Source organism: Oreochromis niloticus, linkage group LG9 (assembly GCF_001858045.2).
Source record: "Oreochromis niloticus isolate F11D_XX linkage group LG9, O_niloticus_UMD_NMBU, whole genome shotgun sequence".
Lineage (NCBI taxonomy): Eukaryota > Metazoa > Chordata > Actinopteri > Cichliformes > Cichlidae > Oreochromis > Oreochromis niloticus.
Window position 1 is genome coordinate 22354257 of NC_031974.2, and position 16801 is coordinate 22371057.

The 16801-nt window shown below is 39.4% G+C and overlaps 1 protein-coding gene across 9 annotated transcripts in view; it reads right to left on the minus strand.

Annotated features, from left to right (window-relative positions):
• Window positions 1-2185: 2185 nt before the first annotated feature.
• Window positions 2186-16801, minus strand: part of relch (RAB11 binding and LisH domain, coiled-coil and HEAT repeat containing) — a 38294-nt gene continuing 23678 nt past the window's right edge. For 4 of the 9 annotated variants that reach the window (XM_005471736.4, XM_025910122.1, XM_025910123.1 and 1 more), the window contains 11 exons: window positions 16687-16735; window positions 16099-16178; window positions 15472-15578; window positions 15157-15256; window positions 13647-13729; window positions 10979-11042; window positions 10733-10871; window positions 10031-10147; window positions 8337-8425; window positions 4629-4699; window positions 3404-3524 (listed from right to left, as the gene is read on the minus strand). In XM_005471736.4, the coding sequence (XP_005471793.1) occupies window positions 3404-3524; window positions 4629-4699; window positions 8337-8425; window positions 10031-10147; window positions 10733-10871; window positions 10979-11042; window positions 13647-13729; window positions 15157-15256; window positions 15472-15578; window positions 16099-16178; window positions 16687-16735 (1020 nt within the window). Of the gene's footprint in view, window positions 3525-4628; window positions 4700-8336; window positions 8426-10030; window positions 10148-10732; window positions 10872-10978; window positions 11043-12887; window positions 12971-13646; window positions 13730-15156; window positions 15257-15471; window positions 15579-16098; window positions 16179-16686; window positions 16736-16801 lie in introns of all 9 variants that reach the window. The other 5 variants (XM_005471738.4, XM_025910121.1, XM_005471734.4 and 2 more) reach the window with 3 other exon arrangements.

Below are 16801 nucleotides of genomic sequence, written 5' to 3' on the forward strand. Positions count from 1 at the left end.
ACCACTTTAAACAAAAGTCTGTCTCCTTGGAAGTAAAATCTAGAGTTGTCAGATGACACTTCCCACATCATTCGTCAGACAGGATGAGCTATGACCTCATGACAGAGATGAATTCATATATCATACACTGGAGCAGGAGTCAAAGCATGTGGTCACTTCTGTACACTTTGCTTCCTGCAGGAGCCATTCATCACTACACATGAGTAGGCTGCGCTCAACATAGTTCCTGGAGCGTGGGTCCTGGAACAACCATGATGGTGTCTTCTCTACAAAAACAAAAGTGTAGCAGTTGCTTCCAGGAAATACTGCAGCAGTTGTCTTTGCCCAGGAAAGAATGAGAAAAAGCTGGAGTTGTTATTTTCCTGGGAATTTGCATGGCAGATCAGCTCAAGCCTACATTGGCAGCTCTAGCAAGGAAATGTTTTGGAGAGAAAAGAACATGTTCTCACAACGACAGTTATGCAAATATTAAATCGAATGTTTATGCCTTGGATGAATAGGGCAAAGGCTGGAGAGACGAGAAGTAAACAGAAAAAGAGAGAATACCCAGAGGGGGAAAAATGACTGAGAAAATTAAAAAAGAAACATAAATTACTCGTTTATCTCTGTGAATGTGCAGCACATTTTGTCTACAAACAAACAAACAAAAAATGGAGAAAGAAACATGCTGAGAGAAGCTGTTTTGTGGTGGGGCCTGCGCAGCTGTTACAGGAGCAATTAAGATTGGGCTCTTAGCAATCAAAGGCCTAAACTTGACTTTGAAAGCGTCAAACATCCACATTAGGTTGACCCCAACAACAAAACTACATTATTATCACAGAAGTCCTTGTTAGTCCCCCCACTTCAAAAACACTTGCAATGTGGCTTGTTTTGATGTATAAAAATGGAGCTCTGCTTGCAGGCAAACACCACGCTGGTTTACAAGCATTATACTTCTAATGACCCGGGTCAGAGCACAGACTGTTCTGCAAGCATGTGGGCTTCGTTGCTTAGCATCACTTATAACAAGTCAAAGTTCACCGAGCTGGCCCTTTTTTAGATGGCACAAAAACCAAAAATGCATCCTTAAACTCACATAAGTCACTGAAAGGTTTTGATTAATGTAACACACACTCGTTCCACAGAACAAAACAGCCAGTCTTGTTTTGAAACCAGATTTTGGAGGAATCTTCATGGGTTAGGGCATGGTCTCACTTGAAAACGGTGAAAAGTGCAACGGGCAAAAAAGGAACACTGTTTTAAAAACTAAAGCCATCGTGTTCCAGCGGTTTTAGGACTGGATCTACATCGCTTCATTTGCCTTTGGAAACAGATGTGATCCGTGAGTCACCACTAACGTGAGTAAGAGCTCCTCTCAGACACAATTTCTACAAATACCAGGAGATTTTTCATGAACAGAAAATACTCGGCTTTGTGTAAGACTACACCTATCTGGATACATGAGTTTTTTGGACAACACTATTCACTCTGAATGCAAATCATAAATACCACAGCACGCACTTACCCACACACGCAGAACAACAGGCACGCCCACAAAGCCACGATGCCATGCCTTAACAGTGTGTAACAATTATTTGTCCACCTGGCGAGTTATCAGTGATGGTGGTTGAATATTAGCTTGAATATGCAAATGCTCTTTATCAGAGTGTTGGCCAACTCGCTTTATGTTCAACCACTAAATAAGATCTTGCAATCACAAATCAATGTACTGGACTCCACTATAGGCCAGTCAGGGCTGTCAAAAACCCATTTGAAAGTTAGAGTCCACACTTCTTTGAGTTCGTGTTCTTTTATAGATTAAGGCCAAAGTTGACCATATCATTACAAAGTCATTTTTCCAAAACATAGCAAGGATTGAGAGATAGTGTAATCTAGATGGCAGATCTGGGCTTTTATTACTGTTTTTTGGGGGGTGTTAAGTTGTTGGGAATGTCCCATAAGATGGACTTTGGTTTGTTGTACTAAGGAGACAATAGGAGACTTGAAACGTTTGAAGTTGAAGCGCACGCGCAGGAGCGGTGTGCGTTTTTCCTGTTAAATGTCTATGTTTTACAGCCTTCTAACACCTGCCGACACTTTGAGCCACAGTGAGAGCTCCTTTATCACAGCGGCGGACAAAAAAAAAAAAGTCCCGACACATGCAGGCATTCAATGAACCTTCCAGAAGTAAATTTAAGTACACAACTGATCTCCATCTTTTATTACACCAAGACACGAATTTCAAATATACATAATGAGTACCGTGTTCTTCAGTTCAGTGTATGGTACATTTATTTACGGTTTCTCTCAGAGCATATCCAAATTGAACAAACGACAAAGAAAAAAAAAAAGAGAAAAGAACCAAATTCCCACGTTAGAAAAAAACAAAGTACAATTATCAGAGACACTGCAACACTGAGAGACACGATGCAACAGACAGAGAAGGAATAATTATGATCAGTGTTCTCTTCAACTTCACATTGCCATAATGGATAAAAAAAGATCATTAACAATAGTGATAATCTCCTTGTGTAGGACTGAATTAAACAAAAGAAATATAGATAATAAACATAATAGTAAAGTGAAGTGCAAATTTCTTTGGAAGTTGGAATAAAGTGTGTTTTTCTTCATTAAGACATAAATAAGTTATAAAATAGAAGCTATCAAAACAAAAACCAGAGACTGGAGAAATAAAGGCAAGACACTTTTCTTTTTAATAGTTTCAAGTAGGCGATACTTCAGAGCCGTACAGAGACACTGTACAAGGCATTCTAAATAATCCGCACAGCCTTTTGGTGGTTCAGACCTTCAGTATAATTAATGCGACTGCTTTCGAACCTTTTGATCCAAAATGGCGCCCATTAACATCGTAAATGAAACCCCCGCGGGCTGTGCTCAGGGTTCTGCTTCCCAAAGACGAGCGAGGCTCTTCTGAAACAAGAAGTACTGCACTAAAACTTAAAACAAACTCCGTGATACCTTTCAAGTCCAGAAATGTCCAGGTAACGAGTTCCTCGTTATCGCTGTGGGTTAGTCTCGATACTGTAGAGTTTCTTCTCATCTCTCCTCTCTTTCTGTTGTGACATGACAATTCTAACACTGACTAATGAAAGCAAATCCTAGTCCTTGATGATGCATCTGTCGTGATTAATAGTTGAGGAGAGGAAAATACGAGCAGAGGAAAACCTCAGAAGCTTTCACTGCGAAAACCATCCCTGTTTAACAAGTAGTCCCGCTGCACAGATTTTAAAATCAATACAACTTCAAGCAAAACTTCTCGAAATCAACTCAACTATACACTTGACTTCCGTCTGCTCGAAGCTGAACATATGCTTTTTTTTTTTACTCCCAGTAAAACGAAATGCTCCCAATGAGCGCAGCGTTTGGTCAGTTAATCGAGATGATGAATCGGTCAGTGTTGGGATTACTTCTTTCTCTGGAAGACGTTGGCCAGCATGGCGCCAGAGGTAGTCAGCTGACCCATCTTACTTAGAAACTTGGTCTTGGCATCCTCACCCACCAAACTGGATGCAATTGACATGGAGCTATGCAAAAAAAAGACAAAGTTAGGACGTGGACATGAGGCATCAGTGAACTTTAGCCATTTTCGATATGAATGTGTTAAAATCAAAATCAAATCAAAACTATGCCAAAAATCCCTCTGCAATCTGTCTGAGCTCACATCACCCTCTACTCCACTTCTTTAGAAAGGAAATACTGTTTGCCAATTCAGCCCCTCCTGATTTTTTACAGTCTAACGGCTCCTCAAGTTCCTCTTTTGAGTTTGTTCGGACTCAAAATGATACAGAGAAGAAGTTGGTGCCAAAGAGCTGCATTGCTCAATACCAGGACAAACATAACACCAACTCAAAGCACTTTATGACCGGCGAAGCATTTGAGTCCATGCTTGTGTGTACCACCTGTAGTTCATGAGCATTTAATATCACATCAAATTTTATAGACTTGAGTTAGAAACTCTAATATGTAATCTCAGTGGTATGGAATTAGATCCATGTTAGGCGATCCTACTTCAACAATTATTTTGGTAAAGAATTCACTGAGTGCAGAATCACATGGTTTTTATAGTAAAATTAAATTAAATGGGGCTTAAAAATGTACAAAACTTTCCAAACCTCTTTTCTCAGAGGTCAGATCTCCTTAAAAAGTAACAATCCGTGTTACCAGTTATGGGGAGAGAAGTTGAAGCCAGACTTGGCAGAACAAGGTAACAAAAAGGCACAAGGTAAGAAAAATCTCTCAGTGTGAGCGCAGAGACTTTAACGGCTGTAACCTCGGGGGAACACACTTTTACACAATCTGCTCGCACAGACCTATACACACTTCCTGCATCTACATGCTCACAAACATACACTTTTTTTCGCCCCTCTTTTTAATGAGCTCCAAATATACATGATCAAAAACCTTTCTTTCGTGTGGCTTTGACACTTACAAATACTCCTAACGGGGGGTACAGAAAACCCCAAAACTCCCACTATATGGGCTCTGTCTTTCACGCTCGCCACGTGGTAAGGATCCTTCGCTACTTCATTCTGTCTTCGTTTGTCGGAGTCTTATGCAATAAAAGCCCATATTTTGACATTCCTTTCAGAAGAAAGTAATGGTGTGAATGAGGGTGCGTTGAGCCTTACCCTTGTGGGTCTGACATCGCTCTGTTTTCCACCTTGATTTCACACTCTTTGATCATTGAGCTGAGAATCACCTGCGAATGAAAGAAACAGATTCAGCTAAAACGTTAAAAAAAAAAAGAACCCCAAACGTTTCTCCATGTTTCGGTTTTGTTCAGGTGATTTTTACCTTTACATTAATTCACATTACTGTGTTTTACCCAACCAGTTTATTTCAGCATGCTGGTTTTTATTGCATCTTTGCCTCTACATTTCTCTATGTGTGTCTTGAGTGTTCAAAGGACGTGGCTGTCATTCATTGGCTGTGTTATGGGATTAACTTTCATGTCTTTAGCTTAATCAAAGCCAGGCTAACAACAGAAACGACTGCCTCTATTCAACAGATTGATAGAAAACACGGGGACTTGCAAAATGGAAACATGATAATTATTTAATCGTGAAGTAAATTAAAACAGAAGCAAATAAAAAGAGAAATTATTTTGTCAATTTTTAAAAAATAGTTCCTGTTATTTTCATGTATTTATTTGGGCAGGGTTAGTCCCCTAAAGGCCTCTAGAGTTCATATGTTTCACAGCGTGAAACCTTTTTTATCTGTTAGAGTCTGGTATGCACAGCTTACAGTCAAGAGTCGATGTCTTATGAATGAAAGAGTCAGCTGATCATTAGTCACCTTGGCTAAATGTTCACATGAAACGGATCGCGTGAGATTCCAAGACACAAATATATACGAGAGGTATGTGTATGAGTGTGTCTGAGAAAGACTGTCTTTTTTTTGTCTTATTTGCGTGAGAACGCAGATCAGTAACAAACAAAAAAAAGAAAAAAAAATGGTAGACGATGTGGCTCATCAATAAAAAAAAAAGCTTTCAGCTGCTCACTTATTCCCAAGCAGTGAGCACATCGGATAGGTCCACATGTTTGAATTAGCAACACCAAAGGAATATAAAAGCATGCAAACGCAATGCTCTACATGTGTGTGTATGCATGCATGAATATGATGTGTAGAGTTTAGAGCCCAACCAATATAGAATTTTAAAGACCAATACCGATATTTGTTTATGTAAATCTTTCACATAGGCCAATATGTTTTTCCTTTCAGGCTTCAGATCTCCTTAACATTTATTACATGTAGTTATTTACGAGTCCTAACTGAGACAGCATCACAATGCATCTTAAAAGTAATCTTGTTTGATCATCACAAAAAAGAAAGATTAATGGTTTACCAAGCTACGCCGAGCTTGAAGTCAGAGTTTCTGTATCACGAAAGCAGCTCTCCATTTAACTGGCTAAATCACCATGGTAACTATTGCTGAACACATAACCTGGTCAGGAGGAGTTTATGTTGACCATGTTTTCAATGATTCTTGTACTTACAGCATGGATGACAGACCATGGAGCGCAGGATAGATTCTCTGCTGGGGTATATGTTTTCTATGTGCAAGCTGTTAATGCCTACCAGCGTACAAATTATAGCAGCACAAACTGTGCATCACATTGTCGCTGGAATGTACATGTTTGATAATGAAGAAAACTTATACATGTTTTTATACTTTACTGGAACTGCAGCTACTAGAACACAGAACTAGAGTTAAACTGCAGTTAAATTGATTTCACATCTGCTTTATTTGGCTGCAGAACATTAACCTTTAATGTTTAAATGAATGAATTAAAAATTTCAGAGCTCTAACGTGCTGCCGTCTTATTTAAAATAAACAGCAGCACTGAGAGCGCACTCGGCATTAAAATAATTAACTCAAATTAAAATGTTTATTTTACCGTTCTCTTTGTCAGACCATTACTGGACTTTCTGAACCATTAATCTTATCAAAATGTAACAATGTTGAATTTTTTTTTTTTAATCCTCATCATCTGATGACTTGTCTGACTGGACTAGGCTGCACTTACAGGAGCACTCGATTTTATGTGATCACACACAGAGCCTGAAGTAGGGCTGCCACAAACGATTATTTTGGCGATTAGTCTACTAATCAGATCATGCATCCCTTGGACGTAAAACGTACAGCTTATTGCACCAGCATGCATCTGTTCTTAAATAACTATCATTAGCTTACAGCTTTAAGTGTTTAAGGTTTGTGCTAACTAAAAATAAAGACAAGATGATAGTTTATTAAATTTTAATGAAATCTGCAGATTGTTTCGGTGGAGTTTAATAAACTCAGCCGTCTGCTCCTTGCTATCTAAAATATAACAGGACACCGAAGTGTATTCTCAAGCATCTCACACTTCTGATAATCAGTTGTTTGCTTGACGTTTATTCAGCTGTGTAAAAACTATAACTTTAATCTTAGCCAAACCGATTTACCCACGAACAAATAAAATACTAAAAAAAGCCAAACAATAACATTTTTCAGTTATCTAAGTGACTTTTACAGCATGTTTAACCTGAGTAGTGAAAGACGGCGGTGGGTTTGAAAACGATTTGCCCGGAGTCTGGTGTTCTCACCGGCTCTAGTGAGCCTAGAACCCTGGCTAGCTATCGAGCTGGTGAGTAACAGACATCTCCGAAAACGTCTGAGTGCTTTTGAAAATATGTGGTGTCTTGATAAACTGAGCAGATATTTGAAGTTTACACAGCTACATTCTCGCCTGAAAAACTTGTTAGACGTTTATTTCGTGACCCAGAAAGAATAATAAGAGTAATATTAAAACTAACTAGCTGCCGCCATTGCTGGAAACTGAGCAGGGCCGCGCTATGAATTCTGGGACACAGTTCCTTCTTCTTCTTTTGCCTTTAACGGCAGCTGGCATCCTTGTACATGCAGTGCTGCCATCTTCTGTTTCAGTCCGTTATTACACTCTCAAATCCTACTACTTATTCCTGTGTCTTTTGTGATCTTACAAAGCTTCAAACGACGCGTCGACTATTAAATTAGTCGTCGACGATTTTGATAGTCGACGTAATCGTGACTAGTCGACTAATCGTGGCAGCCCTACTTCATAGTACAGTGGTCCCTTGTTTATCGTGATAGTTACGCTCTAAAAATAACACGCAATAGGTGAAATCCGCAAAGTAGCTAACTTCATTTTTTTTTTTTTTTTACAATTGTTATAGATGTTTTATGGCTGTAAAACCCCTCACTACACACTTTATACACTTTTCTCCAACAGGCTCGAACATTTCCACACTTTTCTCTCTTGTTTAAAGTTCAAACCTTCGTAGAAAAATAAGTCCAGTACTATAGGATGAAACCAAAGGCACCCGTGGTGCAAAACGTTTCATCGACATTCTTGTGTTTGTTGGACAAAACTTACAAACATACAGTACAGCACTTCAGAGTCACACTGCTAGCGATCGAAGATTTATGTAAATTTGACAAGCTGAACGTATTCTGTACTGGACAGGAGACACGGCACAAGACTGATCGACAACGGTCTACAGCCAATCAGAATGCAGAACAATGTGCAATAAAAAATAAAAAAGCATGCAAAATTGCACAAAAGAAATCTGCGAAACAGCGACACCACGAAAGGTGAACCGCGTTATAGCGAGGGACCACTGTATACTCCTCTGATGGCTAAGCTATGCTACATCTACATTCATGGTTCAAGACTGTCTGCTTTACTTTTTTCATTTTAATTTATTGGTTGTTATGAATGCCAATATCTGTATATCACAAACAACTAATATTGCCCAATATATCGGTCAGGCTGATATGAATGTGCAGGCATGTCTTTGTGTTTTCTCCTGACCTCATGCTCTGGAGAGAGTTGCTCCATGTCAGCACGCAGACACCTGAGGCCAGGCAGGAAATGGTTGACCATCACCTCCTCGGAAATGACTGGATTGAAAGTTAAGGGCTTAACTGAAGTAATGCAGCTATCAGTAACTCAAATGCAAGTGTTCAGTTTAAAGTCCTTTAAAAACTACTTGGTTCTCCACAAATCACAACTACTAAATTAGATCAAACACAGTAAAACAGAAAAGAAAGGGAAAAAAAGACAATAAATGCAATCTATTTCTTAAGACAATACATGCAATTTGAACTTTTAAACTTATTACAGTAAAGTTGAAAGGTTTCTGCTTTTTGTTTTATTTTGACAAAATTGCAAAATGCACTTAGAAATTGTTAAAATCCTCCCATGTTATTATATCCCAATATTCATCCTTCCAGACTATCTTGTTTTTGTTGCTACTTGTATAGACATGTAAACTAAAGAACTGGTGATTCCAAGGTCAGACAGTTAGTAATACTACTGAGCAATAACAGTGTTTCCAGGAATCACCAGATGGGAGGGGTTTACTTCAGGACAATTTAAAATATTTTGCTGCTGATGAAATAAATAGTAATTACAATTAAAAATTCATGAGAAAGTCACTTCATTACTTTATAGCTACAGGGCACACTCCACCCATCTGAGAATGAAAATGGGTTCACACAAACTTTACTCCATGTTCCTTCATCCTGGACTGCACGTGTTCTGCCACCCATCAAACCCAGTGGAACTATATGGGACCAGCGGTGAGCACGTCTTTATTTTTAGGGATGGAAATGTACACTTTCAGAGCTTGTCGCACTGATTACAGGAGAAAGAAGTGCAGTGGGAGGTAGAGGCTCTGAGGTCAGGGCTATACCTCCTGGACACTACTGCACTATAAAATCACAGCCTGACAAAAATCCACAGGAATGAACCTCAACAGCTGCCGTCTATCTGTGTGTGTGTGTGTGTGTGTGTGTGTGTGTGTGTGTGTGTGTGTGTGTGTGTTGGACCTGGGTGGGGTTGGGTTGTCAGTAAAGATGAAAAAGAGAAGGGGGGAAAAAGAGTAAAAGAGAAATAGAGGAAAAAGAATCCGAGAAAAGAGGGATGACAGAAACGGCAGAGATGATATAAACGTGAGTTCTGTCCTGGGAACTGTTCCTAAGGATTGGAGCTGATGTTCAGTCCTTTCCCTCCTCTCATGCACTTTCTCCCTCTCTCATCCTTTCCTCTGCTTAACCAACCCTGTAATTACATCGGGCCCCAAAATGGAGGCAGCTTATTTTTCCTTTCTCCTTCTGCCAAATGATAGTTAAATCCTGCCAATACACACAGTGAACCATACACAGAGGCACCGAGACCACACTGATACATACCAGCACATCTCACAAGTATAGCTAGGAACTAACCGGTAACGCTTAGGGTCTTCTTACTGACTTACAGTTACAACATCTAACCCTGAACCCTAGCCAAACTTGACACAGACTTCTGGTAAATCATTTGGAAACACAGAACTACAGAAGTATTAAAAGGACGAGTGGACTCATATTTTCTCTTTGAGTAAGTTAGTTTTAAGCTATTAGGTCTTATCACGAAGAGTGACAGTTAAATTGCTTTTTCATTTAAGAATGGAAATCCATTTCTAACCAGCTTACATGGACTGTGAACCATGACCTTTAAAAGGATACAGCAGCAGGAGAGGGCGCTGTAGGCCTCAAACAGCTGAGTGGCAATGTCAATCCTCTTGTTTTCAACGCTCTGGCTGTTGTTAGCTAGAGCAAGCTTGTGAAGGTGTGGCAGCACAACTAGAAGAATAGCAAAGGTTATGGTTAGAGCACAGAAAAAGCAGCATTAAACAACACAATGAGGAGATTAAAAAGCATATTTAAAAAATGAAATGTCCTTATTTTTTGGTCATATTTATTCAGCAGTACAACAGAGCATGCTCATATCAAACATGGCCAAGGTTTGGCATAGGTGAGACAGCAAAATGAACAAAATGGTCAGTTTCAGATGCTTTTTCCTACGCGTAGCTCTCAATAAGGACAGTAGGAGCGGATACCCACTATATGGTAATCCCAGACAACAAAGTCCAATCCAGTTGTTCAAATATTTTGATTGTGAGGGGAAGCCAACCAGAAAAAAGTTGGCTTAAAGGAAGTGTGGCCTTTAAGGGAAAGAAACTTAAAACGCCTAGTTACAGAGCATGAGCTGAGAGTCTGCACTCAAGCCCAGTTTAAGGTAAACAGGAATTTTCTTAAGCTGTGAATCCTGCAAAGCTCCTCGATTCGAGTCCAAGAATAAACACATTGAGCTGGAAATTTGAGCATAAAGTCCCCTTTTAAACAGTTAGTATTGAGCTTTTTAATGCATTAGTGTCATTTTCATACACTCGTCTCTGAAGCGTGGTTCTGCGTTGGGCCCAACCCGTCCGAATGTCCTGATGATCTCCATGTGCAAAGAATGCTGATCTTGGTACTGAGGGTCTTCCAGGAATGAAGCCAGCTGCATCTTTACACGCTCCAGCAGCTAAACACACGCAAGCAAAAGTATTTTTATACATTTTAGAATGATGATGATGATTTTAAAAATGCTTTCAATTAATTTCATCACTGTGTATTTTGACAGTTCCCCACCTCTTTTTGAGTGACAGTCTCCATTATGGTACCAAAGGCAGGAATAGTAGAGATCCTCACTGAGCTACAAACAGCAAGAATGCAAGAAAATGCTTTGACCACAGATAGTCAGTTAATCAGTATTTCAGGCATTCTAATTCTCTATTAGCGTGCCATTATAACAGAATAAGAATGAGTCAAACATTATCTGGAAAAAGGTTTTCGGATTCATTTCATAATGTGGGAAACACCAGATTATTGGGTTAACCACATTAAAAGAAGTGAGAAGTGTTCAGGGTATGTCATAAGATGAAAGGCACATAAGGGGTTTTCAAACAGTGCGACTAACAGATTCCAGAATTGACTTAAAATTTTTCATTTGTGCACATTTTTTTTTATTACAGTGCCACATCCAGTGTCAAGCAAGCATTTATACTAAAACCCACAACGAGTCAAAGAATTAGGACTACTGTGGCTAACACATGTTCTAGGTTTTGCATAAATATAGTGATTATAGTGTAATGACACACTAGTAACCACAATGATGACTAAGATGGTTACTGTAGTGCCAGATCAGGCTCTACATTATGCTCAGGTTATTACATGTCCATAAACAGTGAAATTTACATGTGTCAAGTAAAGTGTCAAGTGCATGACCCATCAGTGCTCTGAGTACTTGAGTGACAGAGCTGCTATATAGAGAGTTTGTTTTTGGACTGAGCATCTGAAATGGTGATCATCTGACCAGTAATGATCAATTTAGCCAAGATCTGGGTAATCATCTGACTTGACAGAGTACCAAAATGCTAATTTCTTGCGAATATTATTTGACACACATCTATATTTAAAAATCAGTGGACTATAATTAAAGATAAATACAGTACAGTCATATATAGTTATATCTTTCTCGAAGAAAAATCCAACTACAAATGAAAAGATCTAAAATTCTTAAATCTGCTGTAAAAATACAAAACAATAATAAGAATATCTGACATTAATCACTTGACTTAATGACTGTGATGAATGGAAGTAAGCAAGGTTAATGGGGAGGGGGGCGTTAGAGTGATGTTAAATAATCATTTCACAGTCAGTAGGACTAGAAAAGCCAGAGGTCATCTGAGAGATCATTGGAGGAAAAAAAGAAAGAACGTTTCTCATAATTTCTTTCAACATTAATTGTTAATTTATAAACTGCTAATTGTGGATACGGCAAAATATGCGAAGCCAATTTTTTAAGGCTACAAAGAAAAAAGATACATTAAGGGTTAAATAAATTTGTATTTACAGCACAATTTGAGTGGGTCAAGCATGTGCACCCAAAAATGTATTTCATTACAGAGAACGATGAGATGAATGGGGCTGCATTCCAGCAGTGATGCCACAAATTTCATTAGTGTCGAGTTTGATAGATCCATGCCAAAAAACCCCTTTGAATTATTGTCACGACATGGCTCAGAAGACTGGCTGTTGTTTATAGCGTGCTATGTGTTTACCAGCTTATAGCGTGACACAGGGCTGAAGGCAAATTTGTTTGCTAATTAATCTAAAGATCACCAGAATGAATATGCATAAACATTTTCCTGTTTGACTGGGGAGTGGAGACTTAACTATTTATCCAACCACAAATGTTGTAAGTCAGTGTGAGTCACTGGGTTGAGATCAGTGGTTATTGAATACGGGGGGTAAAAAAGAGAGGCCAGTGAATTCAGGCTCTTACTTCCTCGTTCACTGAATTTTGTGGTGGTTAGAAAAACTGCTGTGTTAGCGAAATAAGACTTAGACTTCTGGCATCATATCGATGCCAGCTCAGCAAGACAGATTCAAGACATTTCTTCTTCTTCTTTTTTTATATAAACACACACCACTGCAGGGATGCAGCCCACAAAAGGACAGTGTTTACAGAGAGATTTTTCTGTGTTGATTGACTCACAATTCAGGCCCACTGCACAGAGTTATAAGGGCTGGAGCCGCCCGGCGATCTACTAATGCTTCACTCATGCCTCGGAGAATCAACTGCAAACCCACCACACAGCAGGATGAGAGAGAGGGAGGGGTGCCATGGGAGGGGACAGAGACAGCAGGAAGGAGGGAAATGTATAAAGAAGAAAGCGAGGTGAAAGAAAGAGGTAAAGGTAGAATAGATAAAATGGAAGAGAAAGAAAGAAAAAAAAAGGATTGCCAACCACTATTTGGAGTCAATCAGAAGGGGCCCTGCTCTCACAGAGTGGGATAGAGAGGAAAAGGAGGAGGGGGGGCAGGTTACACGCAGGCATGCAGGGATTGTGCTGTTGACACATGGGAAATATGCAACCACATTTCTGGCAAAGGACTTATTAGTTGTAGACTGATGAGGCAATGAGAGCTGGCGTGAGTTAGTGATGCAGACTGATGACGTGTACATGCATAAAAGGGTTCACATTGGTTATGCTGAAGAATTACCCCATGGCACAGCCTAAACCTAAACAGGAGCTGCTCCAAACTAATGCACATCAGTGCATTGAAGAATGAAATGAAAATGTATTGGACAAATACTTTATTTCAGTGTTCATATTGTCTTATCTTCTGCTGAATTGGCTCCTGGCAGGTAAAGACTGGTCCAAATGTGATAGTTCTCAGGCAGCAAAGAGAAGGGGGAGAGAGACGCGGCGCAGTTTACTGTTGTTGTTGTTGTTGTTGTTGTTCCACTTACATTTCAGGGTCGGAGGACAGTGTGATGAGAGCCGGCACCACTCTCTGAGCTACCAGCGTCTCATTCACCCCCTTCACCAGCAGCTGATCGGATTGGACAGAGCCAGCCGTGATGTCACAGAGGTGGGCGGGGCATTTGGGACAAGAGCGAGCAACACCGGCAATAAATAGAGAAAAAAAAAAAGGGAAAAAAGCAAAATAAAGAAGGAAAGGAAAGAAAAAGAAAACAAACACAAAAAGATAGGAAGAAAGTGATATACAATGACAAGAACAATAGCTGCGAGGCACGGAACGGCACTGTATGTTTCAAGCAAGTGTGTACACACACACTCGTTCACACACGCACACACACACATGCAATCTCAGGTATGCACACATGGCAAAGCCAACATAGCTAAAATTGCACAAGTATTGTTACAATACAGTGAGCATAAAACAGTGGGCTCTTTCCACACACGCCAGATTATAAAATAGCTGAGAGTAATTTGATCTGGCATCTGTGGTAAAGGGCCACTTTTTGATCCACAGTTTTGGTAATGGTGGACAGCTACACACTATGAAATGGTGACAGTGAGGTGTTCTGGGAAAGAACGAGTACTTCACAAAACAGGGGGGTATGAATACGGCCTACCACTCCTCCTCCCCCAGTTCAGATCAAAAAAGGCCAGGTTCCAATGCTATGCCTAGATTCTCATCCCAGTATTTGACCTAAAGTGTGGACAAACGAGATCTCATGTCTCTTATGGCTTTGGCCAGGACTTTTGCCTTGGGAGGCTGGTTTAATATGGATCCAATCGGCTGAAGAAAACAGAGAAGGTATTGTCTCCCTTTACAAAATAATAGCAGTATTATGTTTCCACAAGATCTGAAATTCTGAAAACATTAAAAAGAAAAACATTCACAAAAAACCATTTCTGATTAAATTATATTTTCCAACAACACTGAAAGGAAACAGGCCTTCAGCTCCTTCAACTATGCCGTACTTTCAGGGTACTGACCTCAGGCTTTTTCTGACATGTAGCAGATATTTATGTTGTCACTACTGGGATGAGTGTGCAGTCAAAGGTCTGAGGGTCTAGTCATAAGGTTGGAACCAGAGCACTGATAAGCTAAATGCTACAGTCTTTACTCACATTTAAAGGGCAGAATAGCTTAATAACAAAGGCATGTTTAACAGCAGCAACAGCAAGCAAAGCTAGCACATGTATAGCAAATATGTAAACGTGAAAATCGAGTCTATATTGTTTATAACTGCACAACTGACCATTTTTAGCTCAGTGAAACTATACATGTATTGATAATCATTATCTACTAACTTAGATTCTTTAACACAATACAACAACAATAACTACATAATAAAAATGACTACAATGCATTACAAATTATTAGGATTTTATCCATAATTGTGCAGCTTCATTAGTCTATATTTTACTAAAATACGTTTTAGTGCAACGTTTCAACTGTGGTACAATTTTTTTTTTAAAAAACCTTTTGTGCTTGTGTGTTTGTACCTCAAACATCCGTGCTGCCGTACACCGGACAAGAGCAGACGTGTGGACCACCCCATACCACAGAACAGTTAGCAGCAGTTCATGGTACACTGGGTTGGCACTGACAAAACACAAAACAAACCGATTAAGTAATCATTAACTTTCAAACTGTCAAGTTAAAACAACAAACAAGTAACTGTATAAAAGAACCTGCCATATTCTTATAAATTGGTGTGCATTCAAACACACACACACACACACACACACACACACACACACACACACACACACACACACAAAGATTAAATATTCATGTGCATGTGTGTTTCAGCTTACCCCAGCTCCACAAAGGAGGCCTTCAGGCTGTCGAGAGGTGCATGGGACAGAGACAGGGTTGTCATAACATCCTCTAGGAAACCCACCAACAGCTTGCGATCCTCCTCCTTTTGAGAGATGACAGCATATTTATGACAGTTTCATGTATTTCACTGTAACACTTTTCACTGTATATAATTTTAAGAGTGCGGTGAATTTTATTCTCTTTTTAGTCTGGCCGCTCTGAACATCGAGATTGTGTTAAAAGTTGATGCAAAACACTGCACTCTCACAGACAACTAACTTCATGCATTCGGAGTGGATTTTATACATGTATTTGAACTTGCAAATACATGTATTTGCAAATTGTGGCTGCCGGATCCAGTTCCAACTTGCAAATACATGTATATTTAGATTGCATAGACCAGATTTGTAAAATGCAGTGATTCTGTCACAAATTGTCTAATTAATCCAAAAATAGTCTCCCTAGAAAACTCAAACCAACCAAGATAAAAACTTAGCTATTTTTTAATAAAATGGTAGTATATCATTTATTCCATCATTTAGATTATAGATTTCTTCAAGATTTAGGTAAAGTATCAAAAAGTCTGATCACGATTGTTAGTTTCTGAGCAGCTGTTAATTTACCTGGTTATAACATGTCAGCACTCCGGTGGCATAAATAGGAACTGTGGCTTTGGTGAGAATACCATTCCCTGCTGAAGCATCTGACAGGAGAACAAAAGCCGATCATAACAATGAATGCAATAAATTCAGTTAATCAAGAAGATTAGAAATGAGCCGAGACACAAACAAATATGACATGACGAGGTTATTTTCAACCCAACTTACTGGCTTCGCATTTGTTAACATGAGTATATGTGTGACAGTGTGGCCTCACCATGCATGTTATACTGTTGTGGTTTTATAAAAATGTCAGAAAAGGTCCCGATGACCTCAACACAGCCTGGGTCTCAATACAAAACACATTTCATCAGCGGCCACAATACCAAAACTAAAACACTTGGCAGCCACATAAGACCAAGCACCTCTTTATAATTATATAAACATGTTTGGAATTTATAAAAAAGGAGACGGAAACACCCATAACAGACTCCAAATAGCTTGTTTACATCAACAGTGTCAGCGTCTGAACTCCACCTATCAACAGTTTCTTGAGAGAGCTGAGAAAACCTTACGCTTGCACATCTGCGTCTAGGCTAAAGCTGCCCTTACCAACGTTCTCTTCAGACAGTCGGAGAATCTCCTGGAACTGTGGTTTAACCTGCAAAAGTCAGAATGATAAAATGTCAGCATAATATTTATAAATATCCTTGGCATTTACTATACA